We start from the raw sequence: 24,786 nt of genomic DNA on the forward strand, positions 1-24,786 counted from the left end.
AAAAAGGTGCAGAGTAAGCAGGATTTCAGCCTGGTCATAGCCCCTTGAGCTGAACACTTTCTGTGAGCTGCCTGCACCATACAGGCATGCAGTGGTCCTGGCAATGATCACTAGTCATGAACACCAGTCATGAGCTGAGCACCCCTGAGCTGAACACTTTCTGCGAGCTACCTGCACCATGCTGGCATACAGTGGTCCTGGCAATGATCACTAGTCATGAACGCGATTCACACATGGTTTCTCTGTCTCTCCAGTACTGGCCTGGCCTCAGCAGCACCTCTGCTATTAGGTCTCCTAGGGAAGTTGCTGGACCATGGCTTAGTGTACTGTTCTAGAGCCTGTCCAGGAGGCTGCCTCCCTTTGACTTCCTCTCTCTGGTCATCAATAGGAAGTGGATTAACCCATGATCCTCTGTGTGGCTGACCGACTCCTAAAGACCAGATTTGGATAATTTGTGGTAGGAGTGTGGGTAAAATATGACTTTGTATATAAGATGCATTAACAGTACTTATTAGGAACCCCAGTGCCTTGTGTAATAATACCGATAATGTAACAGGTTCTGATATCCTTCTCAATTAGTAAGAATCCATAAGAGAGAAGGAAGGGTGTGATATAGCTGGATTTGACTTCCTTAATCCCCAACAGACATCCAGGAGAATTTCCAAAAAGCATTGGTATTCAAGCAAAAAGATATCATGGACCCTTTTCTAAATTTCCAGTGCCTCCAGAGCTCAGAAATCATAGAGGAGAAAAGGGAGGATAATTTTTTTCCCCAGAAACTGAAAATGACATAATCAATGTAATTGAGCACTAAATTTAAATCCTGAGCTTGCTAGCAGCTATGGCAAAAAGGGACATATGAGGGTGAAATAGCTTTTTTCTGATAAATAAAACATAACTATCCTTGAAGGGAGACAAAATTATTCCTGGGAAGAAATTCTAGAAGAGATATGTTGCATGGATCGTAATACAGAAGGTACTCAGTATCAAAAGGGAAGCAGCAAACACAGTTCTCATACAATCATTTCCAATATTCCCTCACCACGAATCCTAGAGCCATGGTATTGAAATGTGACTTAGTGAAAGACATTTATCTCTTAAGTGCAAAGACACTGCAGTCTGAGGTCCTTGCTTCCTTGACATCTCATCTGATATGCAGATGATCGTTAAGACCATTTAATTTTCTCTCAAATACCAGGGACCTCAGCCCAGTCAACCCATGACGGAACTTTGCAGGGAGTGCCATGTAGACTGCCTGAGAGGTTACAAAGGACCCTTGGGGAGCTGTCTTAGAAGGGAGGTGGTGACAGTGCCCTGGGAGTGCCAAAGAAGTCCTGGGGAGGCACAGCTTTGAAATGTCTGAAAAGGCTAGGATAGGCCAGAGGGACTGATTCCCTAGCTGGAGGCTCAATGGTTCCATTAAGAGGAAGTGGAGAGGAAGCATCAGTAGAAGGAGTTGTTTATTGATGTTCCTGTCCCTATTTTGAATGTTTGGGCGAGACAGACAAATGTGTAGGGAAGCCCGATGGGAGAGTTGCAAGGGTAAGCACATTTTATCTATTTTGGCTACTGTGTAATGAAAAGAACCGTAAGAGAAAGCGCTTATCATTAATATTTGGGTGTATGAAAATACAATGGCCAAAACAATGCAAGTAACTGCATTGCCTAATTTTAACCTCCTAGATTATGAATATAAAGCACTTATGTAAATATTGGGAGTTTTGAGGTTAGAAGTGTATGCCAATAGAAAGAAAGAGCTTTAGAGGAAGGGACCTGGGTTTAAATATTGACATTTTCTCTAATTTAGCTGCATGACACTATATGAATTTTGTAACCTCTATGAGCTCAATTTTTTCATCTGCAAAAAAAGGGATAATACCTCAAATTATTTTTGTGAGGATTACATGAGGTATCATTTGCAAAGTGAATTACTTTCTTCAGTAAGCTGTACTGAGTCTACAAGAGCTACACACTCCTGTAACTCTTATGGTGCCAACTGTGCACATAGGTGGCACTTAAATGTTTATTTTCTTAATGTGGCACATATACACCACGGAATACTACAGAGCCATAAAAAAGAATGAGATCATGTCCTTTGCAGGGACATGGATGAATCTGGAAACCATCATCTTCAGCAAACTAACACAGGAACAGAAAACCAAACACCACATGTTCTCACTCTAAGTGGGAGTTGAACAATGAGAACACATGGACACAGGGAGGGGAACATCACACACTGGGGCCTGTAGCGGGGTGGGGTGGAGGTGAGGGAGAGCATTAGGACAAATACCTAATTCATTTGGGGCTGAAAACCTAGATGACGGGTTGATAAGTGCAGCAAACCACCATGGCACATGTATAACTATGTAACAAACCTGCACGTTCTTCACATGTATCCCAGAATGTAAAGTAAAAAAAAAAAAAAAAAAAAAAAAAAAAAGTAAGTTCATTTTCTTTCTCTTTCTCTTAAAAAGTGTTTATTCTCTTTCTCTTGAATTGCATGAAAGGCTCAATCCCATTTATTGGGATATGAGAATAACGTATCCCCTTCATTATGCTAAGGGTACTACTGAGGATATGAATGAGGGGCACTGGAGACTAGTGACTGTTCAGTGTAGGGAAGCCAGGGCAGAAGTTGATCATCAGCACTGGGACCATAATGTTAAAGGTACAGGCATGCAGGAGTATGGAGAAGCCCCTGAGTGCCCAGGGACACAGAGTGGGGGGGGCTCTTGCAAGAACTCCTTGAGGAAGCCTTAGTACTTATCAACCTACACACTTCCATTCATTGTAAAAAGAAGAGACAGATGGTTACTGTCCACCATGGACTTAGGCTTAAATCTTGCAACTTAGTAGCTGTCTAAACTACTGCATCTCCCTCAACTCTTTCCTGGGATCCTAGTCCAGTGTAGGTTTCCTGGGATCCTACTCTAGATTTACTGAACCTTTGGTGTGGGTCCAGCAATTTGCATTTCACCACGGTCCTAATGCACAATAAATTGTGGAAATGACTGCTCTAAACCTTGGTATTATAAATTATAGGTTCATAGGTTCTAAAATAATTGAGATTCTCAATAAACATATTAGCAATTAAATTTTTTCCTACCTAGTTGTTACAGGAATTGATTATATATACTAACAAGAAAAAAAAAAAAAGGCTTAAAAATAGTTTCCCAAGGGATCTCTAAAGATTACAAAAGACAAGAAAATGGGATTCACAAGTCCTGAGATTTTTCTATGGTCATCAGAGCTTGATGGGGTATCCAAGGCTCGGGGGAATTCACTGAAAGCTTTCCAGAACACAATGGAGAGGGAGAAACGCTCTGTTTGCTCAGTCAATAATGAAGATGGAGCTGATGGAAAAGGCAATGAGGAGGATCAGAGAAAGATATATAGGCAGCCTCTAGAGGGAGGAGGGACATTGGAGGACAGGTCTGAGATAATCACCTGCTTGGAGGAGAAAGGGGGACAAATCTTCCCAAAAATATTTAGAGGTTTCAGTAAGTGTCTGGAATCTAGGTTAACACTTGGCATTGCCTAAATCCCTTCCACATTTGAGAAATGCAGATGACTGTGCTACCACAATGTAGTAAGCAGAATCTTAAACATGTCCCCTCAATATTCTGTACCCTGGTTATTCAATCAAACACTAACGGAGGCCCTGCTGTAAAGGAACTGGGCAGATAAAATTATTTAATAGCCAGATGACCTTAAAATAGGGAGATTATCCTGGATTATATGGTTGGGCCCAGGGTAATTACATGAGCTCTTAAAAGCAGAAGAAAGGCCGGGTGCGGTGGCTCACGCCTGTAATCCCAGCACTTTGGGAAGCAGAGGTGGGCGGATCACAAGGTCAGGAGATCGAGACCATCCTGGCTAACATGGTGAAACCCTGTCTCTACTAAAAATACAAAAAATAAGCCGGGTGTGGCGGGCGCCTGTAGTCCCAGCTACTTGGGAGGCTGAGGCAGGAGAATGGCGTTAACCCAGGAGTCGGAGCTTGCAGTGAGCCGAGATTGCGCCACTGTTCTCCAGCCTGCGCGACAGAGCGAGACTCCGTCTCAAAAAAAAAAAAAAAAAAAAGCAGAAGAGAAAGGCAGAGGAGTCAGTCAAGAGAAGAGGAGGACAGGAGAGATGAAGCAGAAATAGAAATCGGAGTGGTTCAAAGCATGGGAGAGATTTGACCCATCATTGCGGGCTTTAAAGATGGCAGCAGGGGTGACGGGCCCAGAAATGCAGGAGGCCTCTGAAAGCTGAGAAGGCCCACTGGCTGACCTTTAGCATGGAAACAGGGACATCAGTCCTACAACTGCATGGGACTAAATTAGATCAACCACTTGAATGAGTGTGGAAGCAGATTTTTCCCAGAACCTTCCAATAAAAACTTTTGATTTTGGCCTTGTGAACACTTTCTTTGGTTACAGAGGAACCAGCAGAACCAACCTAGATTTCTGACCTGCAGAACTGTGAAAGAATAAGCCACTAGATTTGTGTAATTTATTATAGCAAGCAAAAATGATGGATGGATACTGCCCCTCATGACCTTACTCTATCGGTGAATTCTACACCACACAACACTACTTCGTTTGCTGTTTACCCAAAGCACCAGGCCCTTCACACTTTGCCTTGCTTCTGAGGTGTTTAAGTCTAAGCCGTTTTGATATGCTCATACACTGTTTCTCAAAGCTACTCTGTACAACTCTTCTGGCCTGTACTTGCTGTTGTCTAACCCTATCTTGGGTCTGGACACCAAGATTATACACCATGGACTCTATCCTTGGTCCTCTGGCCCTTAGTTCCTTTGTATTGTTTTGTCTTGGACCTTCCCAGTAGATTCCACCTGATTCGCCCCTCAATCTTTTATCATGCCACATGACCTTGGGAAACACTCCTGTCCATAGTCCATTCCGCGGTTTTACTTATTGTTTAGTGTATATAGGAAAGATAAAGGAGCAGTAAGAAAGGAAAGTCTGATTCTGTGATAGAATTTAAAGTCATTAAAATGAAAAAGAAAGATGCCAAGCACATTAAAAACAAAGCAGAAGCAATGAAAACAACAACAATGACAAAGATCTAGTTTTCTTATTTTTCTTTTTCCCCAAAGAATGTCGTTGACCCAGGTTTGAATTGACTGGTTCCAGTTCCACTTTTACTCTTTTCTCCTGTGGGTAAGCTACTTAAACTCCCCGAGCCTCGGTTTCTCTCTTCCTTTAAATGGGACGACAACATTGTCTTGCAGGGTTGTTGTGAAGGTTGTTGATGATACATGTAAAGCATCTACCATGATGCCTGGTGCATCAGGTGCCTGAAAAATGGTATCTATGAAAAATCACAATACCAGCTGGCAAATTAGTCACTTCAGTAAAATATATATATTTTTTTCAGTAAAATATGTATTTTAAATAAAATATAAATATGTAAATTTATATATAAATACACAAATAAAAAATATATTTGTTCAGTAAAACATATATATATATATATATATATATATATTCAGTAAAATTTGTGACCAATTTGCACAACACCAGTTTGGTATTGTGATTATATATATGTAATCAGAAAACCAGTTAAAGACACTGAGAATATTAAGGTTTGTTACAGGATTTTTCATAAGCAAAAGTATGTAAAAAAAGGCTGAATAAATCAGCGTTAAATAACAGCGAAAACATCCACAAACTCATATCAAAGAGTCCATGTGTTTCCAAAGCTTATAAATACATCACTTGAAAGCTACTTCAGTTAGCTCATCAGCTTCCAGCTCTATCATCCATCTCCCTATCAGAAAAGTCACAGGGGTGCAACCTCTGCTGTCTCTTGACTCTTGCAGATACCCTGAGTTGGTGACTCCTTCCACATCTGGATCTGTTTAGCGATGCCTACACCTAGCTGGGATTCGTTCCCTCGGGAACTGGCTAAGATCTCCCAGGGCTTCCTCCCTGACTCTCTCCTGGTTTTCCACATATACACTATCTCTGTGCTTGCTTTGAAGAGTTGTTGGAGCAGCACTCTACCTCTCCAGCAGCTTGAGTAGCACACGCTCTGATGTTAGAAGTCACAGCTCTTCAAAGAAGCAGAAAATCACTTTTTGTTCTGGGTAGTGTGTTACTTTTAACATGAAGCAGAGAAAATATGTTTCAACCAATGGTGAATAGGGTGCATTTGGTGTGTTTTCCGGGCCTGATATGTCTCCAAGGTCATTTGCTTTGTTGAGTGGTTATTTCAGGAAAATAATTTTTTAACATCCCAAACACCACAAAACAAAGGCCATGCCAATTTTTTGTGAATAGAAACTGCTCATATATATGAGAAGGCAAGGACTCTTTCAAAATTCCTAGAACACTAGCTATTCCATAAGGTACACCAAATTTCAGTTTCCTATTGTACTGATGAGGAAACTGAGGGCCAAGGACTCGAACAAAGAAGATCAATCTCAAGACCTGTATGAAACTTGCTTTCTGCAAGGACCAAGGGACTAGTGGGCTTCTTTGGCTGGCTGTTTGGGCTGGTGAGTACAGTCAGTTCTGGGGCTAAAGTGGGAGGCCCATGGCTGGCTCAGGGTTCAAAAGCCACACAGGATCCTGCTGGCCATCTCTTAATATGCAAGTAAAGGCTACCAAGCAGGAGCTGCCAATTCAAGGGCATTGCTGTGCTGTCTGTCCATTGTGCCAACACCTGCCGTCTGGCGCTGACAGCGACCCTGCAAAGAAGCCTGGTGGGCAGGTTTCTTTGTGGGCAGATCAGCTGCACAGAGTTAACCCGCCAAAGGTCACACACTAGTATATCTTCAAGACAAGTTCAAACATAAGTCCGATTTCAAAACCTGAGCCCTCTTTACTGCTTTGCAGTGGTAAAAGCCATCCAACAAAACATTTAAAATAAAAACAACCACCAAGAAAAAAAAAATCCCTAAAACATGCAACTATTCCTGATGGTGAGTATTCATCTTCATCTATCTTTTTTTTTTTCTCTGAGATGAAGTCTCACTCTCTCACCAGACTGGAGTGCAGTGGCACGATCTCAGCCCACTGTAACCTCTGCCTCCCGGGTTCAAGGGACTCTCCTGCCTCAGCCTCCTGAGTAGCTGGGACCACAGGCGTGTGCCACCACGCCCAGTCAATTTTTTGCATCTTTAGTAGAGATGGGGTTTTGCCATGTTGGCCAGGATGGTCTCGATCTCTTGACCTCGTGATCCACCCGCCTTGGCCTCCCAAAGTACTGGGATTACAGGTGTGAGCCACCAAGCCCAGACTATATTCATCTACCTTTATGTGTGACCATGTCATTTTCTTACTTTAAAAGTAAGCATTTTTTGGGGGGGGGGGTTCTGTCTTGTTTTTAATGAACCTAAAATCATCAGCACTTACTGTTTTGAGACTGACTGTTATTACCTAAGCTTCTGCTTCTTTTAAATAATCATATTGCAGCCCTCACCTTTCTGTGCTTCGTTTATCAACTGGAAAGGAGAAATGTTTACATAGTGGGGTACTTAGTCCAACCATGCTGTTAGGCTGCTCATCCCCCACCTCCTCCACCTCTCTTTAGTCCAGTGCTTCAGGCTGATATTGTATCATCAAAAGAAAAATGAGACAGCTAGTCACATGATAGGAGTCAATTGTTACCAGAACAAAAAGGAAATGATACTATCAAGCATAAGGAAGAGATTCCTGGGTTATGTCCTGTTCCTACTTATGAAGGTAGGCACCTAGTGTGGAAGGCATTAGGACCAGGTCAAACCGCAAGTGGCTATTTGTTTTGAAATCTGAGTCAGTGAGGGTGGGAAGGAAACTAGTACCTTACTGAGAAGAGACAGGGTCAGAGTTTAAATCCAAAGACCACGGTTAGGGTAAAAGTGAGAGGATAAGCCACAGGTTGGTGGTCAGAAGAACAGAGGAGCAAGGACTAGCTTAAGGAACATGGTTCACTATGAAACCACGTATAATGCATGTTGAAACTCCCTTTCTTAATAGTCCTCCATGCGTTTTGCAAAGTCCAGAGTTTGTATCCTAAAAGGATGGGGTGCATATCCTAAAAGGCAAGCTCTGCCACTTCTTGGCTTTGCAACCTTGAGCAGGTTGCTGTTCATTCCTCATTTGGTGAACAGTGATTGAAAGAACTGTTTGAACATAAGGCAATTATTTGGTGCCAGCTTTGACCTAAGAACTGTTGAGATTTTAAAAAGTAAATAAGCCGTTGCTCCTATCCTCAAAATGTTTTTCCTATAGAGTAAATTGAAAACATATGCTATGTCTTATGATAGCCTTGATCTTATTTTCTTCAGTGAAAATTATACTCCCTATTGCTTTCAATGTAGGTTTTAATTCTTTGATTGCATTTTTAGTTGTCTTGTGGTCTTTGCCATTTCCCTTCTTCTCATTCAATTGTCCTTTCATCTTAACTCATTCTTTCCTAGTAAGTTTCTGGCCTATTTCATAGAGATAGTTGGAAGTTGGAAGACAGCTTGAGGCCAGGAGTTTGAGATCAGCCTTGGCAACACAGTGAGACCCCACCTCTACAAAAAAATTTTTTAAAATTAGCTGGGCATGCTGACATGTGTTTGTGTAGTCTTAGCTGCTTGGGAGGCTGAGATGGGAGGACTGCTTGAGTTCAGAAGTCCAAGGTTAGAGTGGGCTCTGATTAGGCCACTGCACCACTGCATTCCAGTCTGAGTGACAGAGAGCAAGATCCTGTTTCTTAAAAAAAAAAAAAAATTAAAAATATTCTATTGAATATACCACAAAGTTCTCTAACATTTTCATTTGTTTTCAGTAGTAAATAATTTTCAAGAGGGCTTCCTTTAAGTGTTTACAATGGTATTTCTTTTTCTTTGTATGTAATGGTTTTTCTATGGGGTTACTATTTTTCAACATTAACTAGACAGGTACACATGTTCAGTATTTCCCAGCACATAGCACATGTGATTTGCTCTTATCCCCACTCACTGTATACTTGAATTTGTCTCTTCAGATCTACAGCTAAATGCCAATCGGCAGAGTACAGCAGTTTTTATTTTCTGTAGCTTTGCTGGACTGAGGTAGATCAGCACTACCTGGCTTTCCAAGCCTAGAACTAGTAGTGCAAACTACACCCTTCCTCCCAAGTTTACAGAACTACTAAGGCTTTTCCTACATCTGCCCCATTAACAGATGCTTAGAATGCAAGCCATCACCATTCCTCCTAATTCACACTTCCTGGTTGGGTGGATTCTTGGGCTGGCAGTTTCGAAATGGAATGAACTGAGAAAGGGTGGCTGGGAACAGGGTCGTGGGGGGATCTAGGAATTTAAACTCACTGGCTGCTTTCCAAAAACAGAACAAAAAACACAACCATCAGCAGTAAAGTCGAGGGATAGCTGTGCTGTCTTTAGGTTTAAAAGAACCTTGTGCTTTTATGCTAGGGAGCAGAAGGTGGCAAGGTCCAAATTCTTTCCATGGTGGGTCACACATGACTTTGTTCTTATGTCATATATGATGTTATCAAACAAGTTGCATTCATCATTTAAATTCTAGAAAATCCTCGCAGATTTTCTTTGGGAATATCAATTCTAGTTTTCCTAGTTGAACACCATCCTAATTCCTAAGGCCTGCATGAGTTCATGACTTTTTTGCATTTTTACAAGTATTTTCAAGAGAAGCAGAAAAAGACTGCATCAGGGTTTGCCAGCCCAATGCCACATGAAAACAATTCCAAAGTCAGACACGTACTGAGCTCCTTCAGCTTGCACTGATTACTAGAGATAACACTGTAAAATAATTATATACACACATACACACATGTACAATAATTACCTCTCCTACTTTTATGTGAACTTAGGACAGATACTTTTCTTTTTTCTCTGTATTACCTGGGTTTAGCATAGGCCTGCACACAGCAGGTATTCAATAAAAACACAGTGAATGGGTAAATGTTTAACAACGCAAGAAAAGAGTCACCTGAGGGGAGAGTAGAGAACTGGAAGAGTGCAACGCTGGCGAAGCAGGAATATACAGATATCCAGTGGTTTTCCGAGAAAACATTTTCTTTTTATATTATTAAGATAAAATGCTAAAGGGAACCTATCATTGGTTAGACAATGATACAAGGAGCCAAAATTGTAGACATTCATGCCATGCTCTCTTCCCGCTGGAATACTGCACATACTATGATTCCCTTGGCCTCAAACCCCCTTCCCAGCTTCACTCAGTGTCAATGTTACTTCCCTTCTGGAGCTTTCCTGACCAGTGGGACCAGGTTGGGCAATCGTCTTCCGTGCATCTGGAGAGCTCTGGACAGTGAAGGACACCTGGAGCTTAATACCACCTTTCCATTCCCTGTTTATATATTCTGTCTGCCTCCCAAAGTTCGTGATATTCCTGAGGGCTGGCATTGTGTCTAGTTACTCATATCCCTCACCAACTGTAACCAGGCCTGTATTTGTTTGATGAACAAACATTCTCATAATTATGATACAATGGGAGCTCATCTTTATTTACTTGGATATTAATATTCGTATTAAATACTTACCATATGGATAGTCAGTGTCAGTAGTCATTTAATTCATTTGGTATTAGTAAATTCTTCATACGTTTGTTTTATCTAAAGCAACAAATTACTTCTTTATTAACTCCATATTGCCTATAAATTATAAATAAGTATATACTGAGCACTTACTATGTGTCCAGAGAAACGTTTTAGGGGTCAAAAGAAGAAATTGTACATGGATCTTGCTTTATTGGAATTATCCTGCAATTCTAGATCCTATTAACATTTTCTCAAGCACTCCCCCACCCCCAACCTTAAACATGCTCCATGAAGATAGGTATTGTTGCACCTTACTCATATCTATAGCAGCGCCTGGCACACACTAGGGACCCAATTAATATTTGCTGAATGAGTGCTGGAGATAGGCATCATTATAGTTTCCAGCAAAAGGATATAACATGATAGGGCCGGGCGCGGTGGCTCAAGCTTGTAATCCCAGCACTTTGGGAGGCCGAGACGGGCGGATCACGAGGTCAGGAGATCGAGACCATCCTGGCTAACACGGTGAAATGCCGTCTCTACTAAAAAAATACAAAAAACTAACCGGGCGCCATGGCGGGCACCTGTAGTCCCAGCTACCCGGAGGCTGAGGCAGGAGAATGGCGTAAACCCAGGAGGCGGAGCTTGCAGTGAGCTGCTGAGATCCGGCCACTGCACGCCAGCCTGGGCGACAGAGCGAGACTCCGTCTCAAAAAAAAAAAAAAAAAAAAAGGATATAACATGATAACAGAAGAATTTCAGGGTCACTATTTTGATGTTTTCCAAAACTAGACTGAAGAAGGAGACTTGGGGTGAAGTATTTAGCTCAGAATTGCCTTCCTTCTATCTTATTTAGGTCATCTTCTCCTTCCAGTGTTGTGATGCAAATTCATGGAGTGATAGCTATTCCACTGTAGCCTAACCCAAGGACAGTTATAAAGGGAAATCATTGCCAAGAACTATCAAGTGATAAATGAGGTATGTGAACAAACATACAACTTTTTAAAAAAGTAAACGCTCATGATTTGTGGTGTAGGCATGCTTCATGGACTTGAGATCAACATAACCTTTGCCATGTCTAATTTTCTTTTCTTTTCACCATGACTCCCTTTTAGTAATAGAAGTTGATCATGTCAGCTAGGTAATGAAAATAAAGTTCAGGTCTTCCGGCTGGCATCATAAAAATATGTAAAACAATCTCAATAAAACTAACCATAAAACTGTAGTAGTTTGAGTCTTGAATTCTTGATTCCATCAGGCCTGCTCCACTATTACGCAGCTTCCTTTGCATAAGCCTTGCCTTGTTTACAGCCTCCATTCTGAACTCTGCCTTAATGTACCTCACACTCACCTTCTCAGCTTTATGACATTTTCCTGGTTCCTGTATTCATGGCTTATTTTCTTATTTGTGGCCTCACCTGGCCCCTCCTCTAACTTTAGCCTGTTTCATCACACCTCAAAGATGATTATCCTGGTGTCTAAGATGTTGTTACTTTTACATCTCAGCTGGGATGGTTGAGAACTCTCCCACCAAGTTCATCTGGCCCCTCTAGGAGGGCCTAGAATATCCACAGAGGAAGTGACCCTAAAGGGCACTAAGCGCAGGATTTATTCTCCAACGTAAGTTATAAATTGTATCCACTTATACTAAAGTTTAATCTGAAATCCTAACTATATTAGTGTAGACTCTGAATAGCCCTGACTCAGAGCCTAGGCAGATGTGTGGCTGCGGCCAGCAAGACCATGGGTGGTAATATTTACTACTGATTTACTGGGCAACCTAAAGATGCAGTTGGAAAATATGACTTTACAGACTGATGTAAATGCCAAAATTACATAGGCATGACTTTTAGCCACTCCACAGGACAAAGAGGCAGCAGTAGCTGAACTAGGAAATGCTGCTTTTAACGCTTTCAAGGTTGGCTCAGAAACAATGAAAACTTTCAGCAGCTCATCCCAGGGAGCAGCAACAGTAATGCATCTGCACAAAGCTAGTGGGCTGTTGGCCTGTTTTATTTTTTTCTTTTCCTTTTTCCTCACTTTGCTTCTTCCAAACTTTGTTGCCCTTTGGCCTGCCTTCACCCACGTGCAAGGACTAGCTGTTACTTACCATGCCCTTTAGTGTCAGATCTGCTAAGGGAGACCGGTTGCCATGGAAATCTGGCCAAACATGTAAATCAACCGTAAGGAAACCCACAGGCTGAGCCTTCTTAATCAGATCCAGGTGACTGTTCAGATATGCATATACACTCTGGCATCTGGAAGAGAAGTGAATTTTATTTTTAAAAGGGGGATAGGGTCAGGGAGCAAATCATTCGATAGAAAGAAACCATTTGTACTTCTGTATCAGTTTCAGGAAGGTAAGCAGGTTTCTAAAAGCTTCAGAGAAGCCAGCCCACTGTTCTCTCAAATCACACTGTAGTATCACCAAGAAAGGTGCCCATCCTAGTAGAAAGGTTTGGAGTCAGAAGACTGGATTCAGGAATGGCTTTACTCTCAGTAGGTGTATGGCCATGAGAAAGTTATTCAAACTTTCTGAGCCACTCTCTTCTCATCTGTAAAAACAGATATCATAATCCCTGTCCAACTTACCTCATAGGGTTAGTGTGAAGATCAAAGAAGGTTATGTATGTGAAGGCATGGTATTTTGTAAACTGTACAGTACTGTACATATGTCAAAAATTTATGAAAATCAGTATTCCTAATTGTAATAATTATGATGAGTTGATAAATGGAGAGAAATATAAGTTCCCAGACTCAGGATAGGATTTTGCTAAGGAAAGTGACTGAATGTTTTAAATGCAGTTAGGATCAGGAGTTAGAGACCTGATTTTCAACCTAAACTCACCAAATGACATTGTGTACGTTTTTTCTTTTCTTTTTTTTTTTCTTTTTGAGACAGAGTTTCACTCTTGTTGCCCTGGTGGGAGTGCAATGGCGTGATCTCGGCTCACTGCAATCTCCGCCTCCCAGATTCAAGCAATTCTCCTGCCTCAGCCTCCCTGCCCAGCTAATTTTTGTACTTTCAGTAGAGGTTTCACCATGTTGGCCAGGCTAGTGTCAAACTCCTGACCTCAGGTGATCCACATGGCTCGGCCTCCCAAAGTGCTGGGATTATAGGTGTGAGCCACCGTGCCTGGCTTTTTTCTTCTCTTTAAGTCTCTGTTTCTTCATGTGTAGAATGAGGGAGTCAGACCAACTCCTTCATTCTCTACATATTCAGGTGAAGAGGAAGTGGAGAGAAGATGATGGGTGTGAGAGCACTACTCGGTTCAGATCTTGGTACTACCTCTCCTAGCTCGGTAAAATGGGCCAGTGACTTAACCTCTCTGACTTCCAACTTTCCCACTCATAAAATAGGTTTAATAACACCTCCCTCGCTGGGTTAAATCACACCACATGGCACAAAGATTAAAGCTGGTCAGCCTTCCCCTCTTAAAAGATGCTGCTTTCTAAAAGTTCTGAACCAATGATTTCAAAAGAAAGTGGATATTGCAGAAGTTGGCATCTGTGCTACTTCCCACTGGGGTCCTTGGAAGTCTCTTTAAAGGTTAAAAACATGGCTTGTATAATGGCAGAAAAAAAAGTATAGGAAATCAATGTCCAAAGGAGGTTAATATCTAAGATACTTAAGGCATTATTTGTTTTGCATTTTAAAAGTGTTTTAGAAGGAAGGCTCAGCGATTTCTAGTTCTAGTTTGTGATTGGGTGAGTGTCCTCATGGATCCCATGAAGTTGCCAAAAGTTTCCTGTACTTGGTGTAGGGAAACAAATCAATGAGTAGAGCAGCGATTTTTAAATTCTCCTTTTACCCCTTTATCAGTAGAACTCCTTTATTAAACAAAAAGTTTATGTAAATATTCAATGTAAAAATATAGAAAAGCAAAGCTGCTCTGTGTGAGCTTGAGTGTGTCAATGTGAATGCATGTATATGTGCGTGTGTGAGTGCGTGTGATGTGTGCTAGGGTGGAGGTGAGGGCAGCCCTACCGCCCTACCTACCAACAGTTTATTTGCTTCTTGCTGTAATAGCTCATTCTCATCTGCAAAAATCTTCTTTCTTAGATCATATTGGCAGGAATAAGATATTACTGGGAAAAGGCTTAACAACTACAGTTAACACCAGCTGCCATTCCCTAAGTATACACCAGACCTCCCAGCACTGCCCAGTGGGGGAGGTATCACTAACATCCCTTTACAGAGGAGATGCTTCAAGAGGTAAAGAGACAGGTCTGAGTCCAGCTTTAAACCCTTCTCCTTGTGATTCTGAAGCCATGGGCTCTCTGTATCTTAGGTCAGAAATTGTTCATCAAAGCCTGATAAACTCAAACCCTGTTTTAGAATGATTTTATTATGGCTTCAGGAAAGGATCCTCTGAAGCCTCCATACAAGGTAGAGCCAGAACAACATATCAGGGAACATGAATATGATAACCTCTTGGTTTTCCATCTCTTTGCTCTCTCTGCTCCTGGTCCAATGGAAATCACATTCACAAGACAAGCCTCGAGAACATCTTTTCTAGCCGGAAGTCAAGAGTCTGCACTAATTCTTGCGACTTTCCACTTCAGAATAGCCACTGCTCTTAAAGCCAGTTTTTTTTTTTTGGAAACACATGTCTATAAATCTTTTCATTCTGCCTCTCAAGGAATCTCTGAGCAGGGCATTTGGTTTCAGACATCTGGGTCAATAAGAACCTATAGGGCTAATTATTATTGATTCGTCATTGTCTCATTTACTGCAGGTCTTTGCAAACAGTGAGATTCATTTAGCCTCTACATATATGGCCACTCATGCACTAATGAGATCCCTGGGGGATGGGGCATATGCTTACCCCTTTGACTCCTAACCTCCTTGCAGCTGTATGTTTATTCTTTGAATGCAGCCATTCCCCTACATGTTTTTTCAATTATACCTTACCATGTGTGCTATCTGAGTATATCATTCAAAATGAAATGCACTTGGAAGACATTAAACTAACTAATACACATCATTATTCACATAATTTTAACCTTGCATGATACCTTTTTTGGTTCTGACTTTGTTTCATTTTGTATGTTTTATCAATTCTTTCTCAAATGGCAGCCTGCCTTCTTCTAGCTAGGGAATCACATGTTAACTGTGATCCCAAGTGGATCGCTCTCCCTCTCTCTCATGAACCCCAGGCTGATATATCCTGTTTCAGAGGGAGAAATTTTTGCTGTCCACATCCCTTTGGGTATCATGAAGAAAATATAGTTTCAATAATCATAAAGTGACTTCACCACGCACCAGCTGGATGATCAGGTAGGCAAACCCTCTCTGAGCCTATTTGCTTTTTTTACTATTGGAGCTAATACTGTCTACTTAAAGCCTGCTATGAAGATTAAACATAGAGCCCTGAGCACTATAAAATGACAGGTTTATCAGTAAATAGTTTCCTCTTCTTTGCCATCATAAGAAACTCATTTTTAGTTTTTTAAAAATCCAAGAATCAAAGAAGATGTTTTTTTCGAACCTTATTGCTTGTAATCTTAAATGCAGACAGCATCCTGGAAACCTCTCATGTCCTCTCCCTCTCCATAAATCACCTAATTCTTTGGGTTCACAGGCTGCCCAGAGACTATGGTGGCCATACTCTTAAACCAAAAAATCAGAATACATGATATAACAAAATGTACTTGTGCCCTTTCTAGCAGTAAGAGAAAGTCTTAGAAAAGAAGCTTCCATATTGTCTGTGTCTAGTTCCTTAACTTCCTTTTTTTTTTTTTTTTTGAGATGGAGTCTCTCTCTGTTGCTAGGCTGGAGTGGAGTGGCGCGATCTCAGCCCACTGAAACCTCTGCCTCCTGGGTTCAAGTGATTCTCCTGTCTTAGACTCCCAAGTAGATAGGGCTACAGGTGCGTGCCACCATGTCCAGCTAATTTTTTTTTTATTTTTAGTAGAGTCGGGATTTCAACATGTTGGCCGGGATGGTCTTGATCTGCTGACCTCATGATCCACCCGTCTCGGCCTCCCAAAGTGCTAGGATTACAGGTGTAAGCCACCGTGCGCAGCCTAGTTCCTTACTTCTTAACCCAATACACTATGCATTCTGCCTGCTCTATTCTACTGAAACTGGTCCCACCATGAGGAACAATACCCTCTTTGTTGTTAATGCCGAAGAACCATTTTGGGCATTTTACACCATTTGACCACTCCTTCCTCATTTGTTCTCGTTTCTGAAACACTATTCTCTCTTGATTTTCCTTCCTCCTCTTTGGCTGGTTCTCCTTCTTCACTTGTTCATTAAACACATGACATCTTCCAGAGATCTACTGTCTTTGACCATTTTCTTACTCTTTATCTCCTCTTGGCTGATCCTATCCTCTTCTCACGGCTCCAGTTACCATCTAGTGCTGAGGACTTCCAAATATATGACCTTAACTCCTGTCCATTTCTCTCTTATGAGTTCCAGGTCAAGTATTCGACCACTCTTTAAGTGCCTCCTCTTAGATATCCAAAGACAAGTCAACTAAGAATGTCCAATCAGGATCCATTTTTAAAAATGTATTACCTGAGGCGGAGCAAGATGGTCGAATAGGAACAGCTCCAGTCTCCAACTCCCAGCGCGAGCGACACAGAAGACCGGTGATTTCTGCATTTTCAACTGAGGTACTGGGGTCATCTCACTAGGGAGTGCCGGACAATCGGTGCTGGTCAGCTGCTGCAGCCTGACCAGCGAGAGCTGAAGCAGGGCGAGGCATCGCCTCACCTGGGAAGCACAAGGGGGAAGGGAATCCCTTTTCCAAGCCAGGGGAACTGAGACACAACACCTGGAAAATCGGGTAACTCCCACCCCAATACTGCGCTTTAAGCAAACAGGCACACCAGGAGATTATACCCACCCCTGGCCGGGAGGGTCCCACGGCCACGGAGCCTCCCTCATTGCTAGCACAGCAGTCTGCCATCTAACCGCAAGGCGGCAGCAAGGCTGGGGGAGGGGCGCCCGCCATTGCTGAGGCTTAAGTAGGTAAACAAAGCCGCTGGGAAGCTCGAACTGGGTGGAGCTCACAGCAGCTCAAGGAAACTTGCCTGTCTCTGTAGACTCCACCTCTGGGGACAGGGCACAGCTAAACAACAACAACAAAAAAAAGCAGCAGAAACCTGCCCAGACGCAAACGACTCTGTCTGATAGCTTTGAAGAGAGCAGTGGTTCTCCCAACACGGAGGCTGAGATCTGAGAACGGACAGACTGCCTGCTCAAGTGGGTCCCTGACCCCTGAGTAGCCTAACTGGGAGACATCCCCCACTAGGGGCAGTCTGACACCCCACACCTCACAGGGTGGAGTACACCCCTGAGAGGAAGCTTCCAAAGGAAGAATCAGACAGGTACACTTGCTGTTCAGCAATATTCTATCTTCTGCAACCTCTGCTGCTGATACCCAGGCAAACAGGGTCTGGAGTGGACCTCAAGCAATCTCCAACAGACCTACAGCTGAGGGTCCTGACTATTAGAAGGAAAACCATCAAACAGGAAGAACACCTATACCAAAACCCCATCAGTACGTTACCATCATCAAAGACCAGAGGCAGATAAAACCACAAAGATGGGGAAGAAGCAGGGCAGAAAAGCTGGAAATTCAAAAAATAAGAGTGCATCTCCCCCTGCAAAGGAGCGCAGCTCATCGCCAGCAACGGATCAAAGCTGGTCAGAGAATGACTTTGACGAGATGAGAGAAGAAGGCTTCAGTCCATCAAACTTCTCAGAGCTAAAGGAGGAATTACGTACTCAGCGCAAAGAAACTAAAAATCTTGAAAAAAGAGTGGAAGAATTGATAGCTAGAATAATTAATGCAGAGAAGGTCATAAACGAAATGACAGAGATGAAAACCATGACATGAGAAATACGTGACAAATCCGCAAGCTTCAGTAACCGACTCGATCAACTGGAAGAAAGAGTATCAGCGATTGAGGATCAAATGAATGAAATGAAGTGAGAAGAGAAACCAAAAGAAAAAAGAAGAAAAAGAAATGAACAAAGCCTGCAAGAAGTATGGGATTCTGTAAAAAGACCAAATCTACGTCTGATTGGGGTGCCTGAAAGTGAGGGGGAAAACGGAACCAAGTTGGAAAACACTCTTCAGGATATCATACAGGAGAACTTCCCCAACCTAGTAGGGCAGGCCAACATTCAAATGCAGGAAATACAGAGAACACCACAAAGATACTCCTTGAGAAGAGCAACTCCAAGACACATAATTGCCAGATTCACCAAAGTTGAAATGAAGGAAAAAATCTTAAGGGTAGCCAGAGAGAAAGGTCGGGTTACCCACAAAGGGAAGCCCATCAGACTAACAGCAGACCTCTTGGCAGAAACCCTACATGCCAGAAGAGAGTGGGGGGCCAATATTCAACATTCTTAAAGAAAAGAATTTTAAACCCAGAATTTCATATCCAGCCAAACTAAGTTTCATAAGTGAAGGAGAAATAAAATCCTTTACAGATAAGCAAATGCTTAGAGATTTTGTCACCACCAGGCCTGCCTTACAAGAGACCCTGAAGGAAGCCCTAAACATGGAAAGGAACAACCAACCGGTACCAGCCATTGCAAAAACATGCCAAAATGTAAAGACCATCGAGGCTAGGAAGAAACTGCATCAACTAATGAGCAAAATAACCAGTTAATATCATAATGGCAGGATCAAGTTCACACATAACAATATTAACCTTAAATGTAAATGGACTAAATGCTCCAATTAAAAGACACAGACTGGCAAAGTGGATGAAGAGTCAAGACCCATCAGTCTGCTGTATTCAGGAGACCCATCTCACATGCAGAGACATACATAGGCTCAAAATAAAGGGATGGAGGAAGATCTACCAAGCAAATGGAGAACAAAAAAATGCAGGGGTTGCAATCCTAGTCTCTGATAAAATAGACTTTAAACCATCAAAGATCAAAAGAGACAAAGAAGGCCATTACATAATGGTAAAGGGATCAATTCAACAGGAAGAGCTAACTATCCTAAATACATATGCACCCAATACAGGAGCACCCAAATTCATAAAGCAAGTCCTTAGAGACTTACGAAGAGACTTAGACTCCCATACAATAATAATGGGAGACTTCAACACTCCACTGTCAATATTAGACAGATCAACGAGACAGAAAGTTAACAAGGATATCCAGGAATTGAACTCATTTCTGCACCAAGCGGACCTAACAGACCTCTATAGAACTCTCCACCCCAAATCAACAGAATATACATTCTTCTCAGCACCACATCGCACTTATTCCAAAATTGACCACATAATTGGAAGTAAAGCACTCCTCAGCAAATGTAAAAGAACAGAAATTATAACAAACTGTCTCTCAGACCACAGTGCAATCAAACTAGAACTCAGGACTAAGAAACTCAATCAAAACCGCTCAACTACATGGAAACTGAACAATTTGCTCCTGCATGACTACTGGGTACATAACGAAATGAAGGCAGAAATAAAGATGTTATTTGAAACCAATGATAACAAAGATACAACATACCAGAATCTCTGGGACACATTTAAAGCAGTGTGTAGAGGGAAATTTATAGCACTAAATGCCCACAAGAGAAAGCTGGAAAGATCTAAAATTGACACTCTAACATCACAATTAAAAGAACTGGAGAAGCAAGAGCAAACACATTCAAAAGCTAGCAGAAGGCAAGAAATAACTAAGATCAGAGCAGAACTGAAGGAGATAGAGACACAAAAAGCCTCCAAAAAATCAGTGAATCCAGGAGTTGGTTTTTTGAAAAGATCGACAAAATTGACAGACCGCTAGCAAGACTAATAAAGAAGAAAAGGGGGAAGAATCAAATACACGCAATAAAAAATGATAAAGGAGATATCACCACCGACCCCACAGAAATACAAACTACCATCAGAGAATACTATAAACACCTCTACACAAATCAACTAGAAAATCTAGAAGAAATGGATAATTTCCTGGACACTTACACTCTTCCAAGACTAAACCAGGAAGAAGTTGAATCCCTGAATAGACCAATAGCAGGCTCTGAAATTGAGGCAACAATTAATAGCCTACCCACCAAAAAAAGTCCAGGACCAGATGGATTCACAGCTGAATTCTACCAGAGGTACAAGGAGGAGCTGGTACCATTCCTTCTGAAACTATTCCAATCAATTGAAAAAGAGGGAATCCTCCCTAACTCATTTTATGAGGCCAACATCATCCTGATACCAAAGCCTGGCAGAGACACAACAAAAAAAGAAAATTTTAGACCAATATCCCTGATGAACATCGATGCAGAAATCCTCAATAAAATACTGGCAAACCGGATTCAGCAGCACATCAAAAAGCTTATCCACCATGATCAAGTGGGCTTCATCCCTGGGATGCAAGGCTGGTTCAACATTCGCAAATCAATAAACGTAATCCAGCATATAAACAGAACCAAAGATACGAACCACATGATTATCTCAATAGATGCAGAAAAGGCTTTTGACAAAATTCAACAGCCCTTCATGCTAAAAACGCTCAATAAATTCGGTATTGATGGAACGTACCTCAAAATAATAAGAGCTATTTATGACAAACCCACAGCCAATATCATACTGAATGGGCAAAAACTGGAAAAATTCCCTTTGAAAACTGGCACAAGACAGGGATGCCCTCTCTCACCACTCCTATTCAACATAGTGTTGGAAGTTCTGGCTAGGGCAATCAGGCAAGAGGAATAGGCATCTTATGACCTCCCTACACATGCCCCATGCCAGGCACTGTGCTGAGCTACTGGTAACCAGTTGGGAGGTAGAAAATAAGAGGATTTATGTCCTAAATCAGCACAGACCCTTGGTCTTCTAGAGAAGACTCCAATTCCCTGAGCACTTTCTTTTACTTGCATGCAAAACAGAAGTCAAAGAAACGTATAATAATATCCAACTAATTTCTGTAAGAAATCTTTCTGACCTTAGAGCCATTAAGAATTTACCAATTATCTTTGCATACCACAGGGTTTCGATGAAAGGTGTTAATATTATCACACTGACTGCCCTAGCTCAGGGAAGGCTAAGTAAATATTCAGTGATAGACTCAATGCCCCAGTTGTCAGAATGAGGGTCCAAGGTTTAAAAAGCCTTAAAGGCAAAAAGGGGACTCTGAATACAAAAGAGCAGAATGGAAAGAGAGAAAAATTTTTAGAAGTGAAGTCTGAGAGCTCCCAATAATCCTCATTTCCTCATCTACAATTAAATGAGATAACACACGTGAAACTATCATCACTAAGCACAGTGCCAAACATATGCAAATTCTTTTTTTTTTTTTGAGACGGAGTCTCGCTCTGTCGCCCAGACTGGAGTGCAGTGGCCAGATCTCAGCTCACTGCAAGCTCCGCCTCCCGGGTTTACGCCATTCTCCTGCCTCAGCCTCCCGAGTAGCTGGGACTACAGGCGCCCGCCACCTCGCCCGGCTAGTTTGTTTTGTATTTTTTAGTAGAGACGGGGTTTCACCGTGTTAGCCAGGATGGTCTCGATCTCCTGACCTCGTGATCCGCCCGTCTCGGCCTCCCAAAGTGCTGGGATTACAGGCTTGAGCCACCGCGCCCGGCCTATGCAAATTCTTAATAAATGTACTTGTCGATGCTGAGCCCAGGCCAGCTCCGGTGAAGTTAGACCCTCGGAGCTGGTCTTGGACTGCCAGGGCATGACCCCTTTGGTGACCCCTGCTGACCATGGCAGTGTTTCATGACGAGGTGGAAATAGAGGACTTCCAACATGACAAGGACTCGGAGACGTATTTCTATCCCTGCCCATGTGGCAGTAACTTCTCCATCACCAAGGAAGATTTGGAGAATGGGGACGATGTGGCAATGTGTCCTAGCTGCTCTCTCATTATAAAAGGGATTTATGACAAAGATCAGTTTGTGTGTGCAGAAAGAGTCCCAGCCCCTTTAGCCAACATAGAATTAGTTAAGTGCTGAAGAAGCCTTCAGGAATCCAAATCCTGAACAGTTGGAAATGAGCCCAGATAGAAACATCAAATGCAAAGCTACTGGCTTCACAGAGACAACCATTTGTGATTTGCTGTTCTGTGAGAGTGTGGATTCTTTCCATCAACTGCTGATTTCATCTTCAGGAAGCAAGTCCATAACACGACATATCTGGATTTTGTGCTTAGAACCTTAAATTGGAAGCATTCTTAATGATCCATCTAAATTTAAAAGAAGATAATTTCAAAACAGTAAAAAAAAAAAAAAAAAGTTCTTGTCCTCCTTTTCCCCTTTCTTTGCTTGAGGGGGATTTGCACAGCCTTTAATGAGAAGCTTTAAATATATCTGAAATTCGCGATATAGAGGACTAGTGAATTTTAAGAAATTGGTATTCAGTGGGATTATGGGAATTACCAAAGCAAAATAAGTTTGAGGAATAAATCAAATCAAGAAAAATTAGCTGTCCTCAGAGCAATAAGAGAAAAATTCAGTGAAGGTAGGAAAAAAGAAAGGTAGAGGAAAAAAATGTGCACCAGCACAACAAAGACAATCTTAAGGGGTTTGAAACCAATGTTCTATATCTCCTTATTTATCTACAATTTTCCTTAGAGCATTTATCAGTGGTTGGCTATATATGTATATATGTATATGTACATAGTATGCATATTTGCATGTATGTACTGCATGTATATATGTGCATGTGTGTGTATATTTTTATGAAAGCAAAGACTTTGTTTGCTTGGTTCATTCACGTATCATAAATGCTCAAAAGATACTCATCAGACAGATGAGCCAGAGACCCTGGATTTTAACTTTTACTTTGCTGCCAACCTTGAATCTAGCACTTGTGCATTATGCCAAAATGTTCTCACTAAACCCTGTTGTCATCAGAACCTAATTCAGAGACACTGTAAGTTAAGAACCTCTAAGAGAATCAAGTTTAGAGGAAAAGAGTCAAAATTTATGATCGACATAAGGTGATCTCTGCTAAAGAGTGAAATATCTGCAAATTTGGCCCCACATAAAGAGAAACTTTGGTTACCAGTTACATGTACAGGCACATCTAGTTCTTGTTTACTTAATTTATAAGCTTGCAAAACACTTTTCTTCAGAGATGGGACCTAAGAGGATTATTGTAAATCAAGAGTATAAAATACTCAATCTGTTTATCAACACTTGTTTCCACAGTTTCAAACAGGATTTGCTGACCCTAAGTTCTGAGATAGGGGTGACCTGCATTGCTGTTTTCAGAAAGTCCCAAGTTACAGCAAAAGAGACACATGGTTCTTGATTCAGAAGGATTTGTCCTCCCTTCCAAACAGCTAACTTCATTTTAAGAACAGCTATGCCTGTTTCTAAGACCTGAAGTATAAACGGTCCCATAGTTTTAGAATATTGTACTCATAGATCTAATAAGATACAGATGCACTTTCCTTTGTAAGACAATAAAAGAAAAGTGGAAGGAAACAGAACTGACATTTACTGAATACCTACTAAGTATCTGAGCTGGTCATAAAAGAGTCATCAAAATATAGACAGAAATGAAGTCAAGAGCATAGCTGAGATAATCTTGGAAGAGATGGCAAAGAGAGAAGAGGGCCAGGAAACTAGCTATGATAAACATTAATGTTAATGGTCAAGAAAAAAAACTCTAAACTCAAGAAAAGCAGGTTAGGAAGGAGGAATCAGAGATGTAGGAAGAAAACAGAGGGGGTGACATTCCAGAAAGTCAAGGAAAGAGAATGTTAAAAGGAGGAAAAAGTGATCAATGATGTCCCATGCTGCTGAGAACTCAAGAAAGGGGAATAAAAAAAATCCTATGGACTTAGCAAAATAGAGGTCACTGATAAGCTTAATATGAAATGTTTCAGAGGGCTGATGGTGACAGAATTCAAACTGAAGCGGGCAAGGAAGGAGTAAGAAGTGGGGAAGTACAGACCAAGAGTATAGGCGATACTTTGGAGAAACTCCACTCTAAACAGAAGGAGAAATACAGGGAAGTAGCTGGAAGTGGCTATGAAGTTATGCGAAAAGAGGTGGGATTTAAATCCAGTTCTGACTCCACCACTGAATTCTGTAAGTTGCTGCTTCTGAACCACCCTATATTGTTGTTTCTCTAAGTCTGCATGCTAATCCATAAATTCTTCCTTCTTTTTATTATGATTTGCAACAGAAGCTACTCATTGAAGTTCATCTATAGAAGAAAGTTCTGGAAGTTTTGAGTATGTCATTGCAAAACCAAATATTCACTAAGTTTGTGTTACACACTAAAATGTTCACATATAGACATTCCAGTGACCTGCTTTCATCCTATTAATGACTGTAAAATGAAGTAAGTAGG

General features: G+C 41.6%; 2 protein-coding genes across 14 annotated transcripts in view; one reads left to right on the plus strand and one right to left on the minus strand.

The window, feature by feature from the left end:
* The window catches only part of FGGY (FGGY carbohydrate kinase domain containing), a 447,226-nt gene that overhangs the window by 105,783 nt on the left and 316,657 nt on the right, over window positions 1-24,786 (minus strand). For all 12 annotated transcript variants that reach the window (XR_748250.2, XM_010365749.2, XM_010365751.2 and 9 more), the window contains one exon: window positions 12,611-12,758. Coding sequence is in view for 11 of the 12 variants with exons in the window: in XM_010365749.2 (XP_010364051.2) it covers window positions 12,611-12,758 (148 nt within the window). In the remaining variant the exon portion in view is untranslated. The remainder of the gene's footprint in view (window positions 1-12,610; window positions 12,759-24,786) is intronic.
* Window positions 22,188-22,436, plus strand: LOC104664285 (DPH3 homolog). 2 transcript variants are annotated; one of them, XM_010365747.1, is made up of 2 exons: window positions 22,188-22,291; window positions 22,367-22,436. In XM_010365747.1, the coding sequence occupies exons 1-2, from the start codon at window positions 22,188-22,190 to the stop codon at window positions 22,434-22,436; spliced, it is 174 nt and encodes a 57-aa protein (XP_010364049.1). The 2 variants fall into 2 exon arrangements, with proteins under 2 accessions (XP_010364049.1, XP_030798779.1); XM_030942919.1 differs by having other exon boundaries at window positions 22,188-22,436.

This window comes from Rhinopithecus roxellana, chromosome 12 (assembly GCF_007565055.1).
Source record: "Rhinopithecus roxellana isolate Shanxi Qingling chromosome 12, ASM756505v1, whole genome shotgun sequence".
NCBI classification, from domain to species: domain Eukaryota; kingdom Metazoa; phylum Chordata; class Mammalia; order Primates; family Cercopithecidae; genus Rhinopithecus; species Rhinopithecus roxellana.

What these genes read in the sequence shown, in the direction of transcription:
- LOC104664285 (XM_030942919.1), top strand. Translation starts at nt 22,188, where the DNA reads ATGGCAGTGTTTCATGACGAGGTGGAAATAGAGGACTTCCAACATGAC.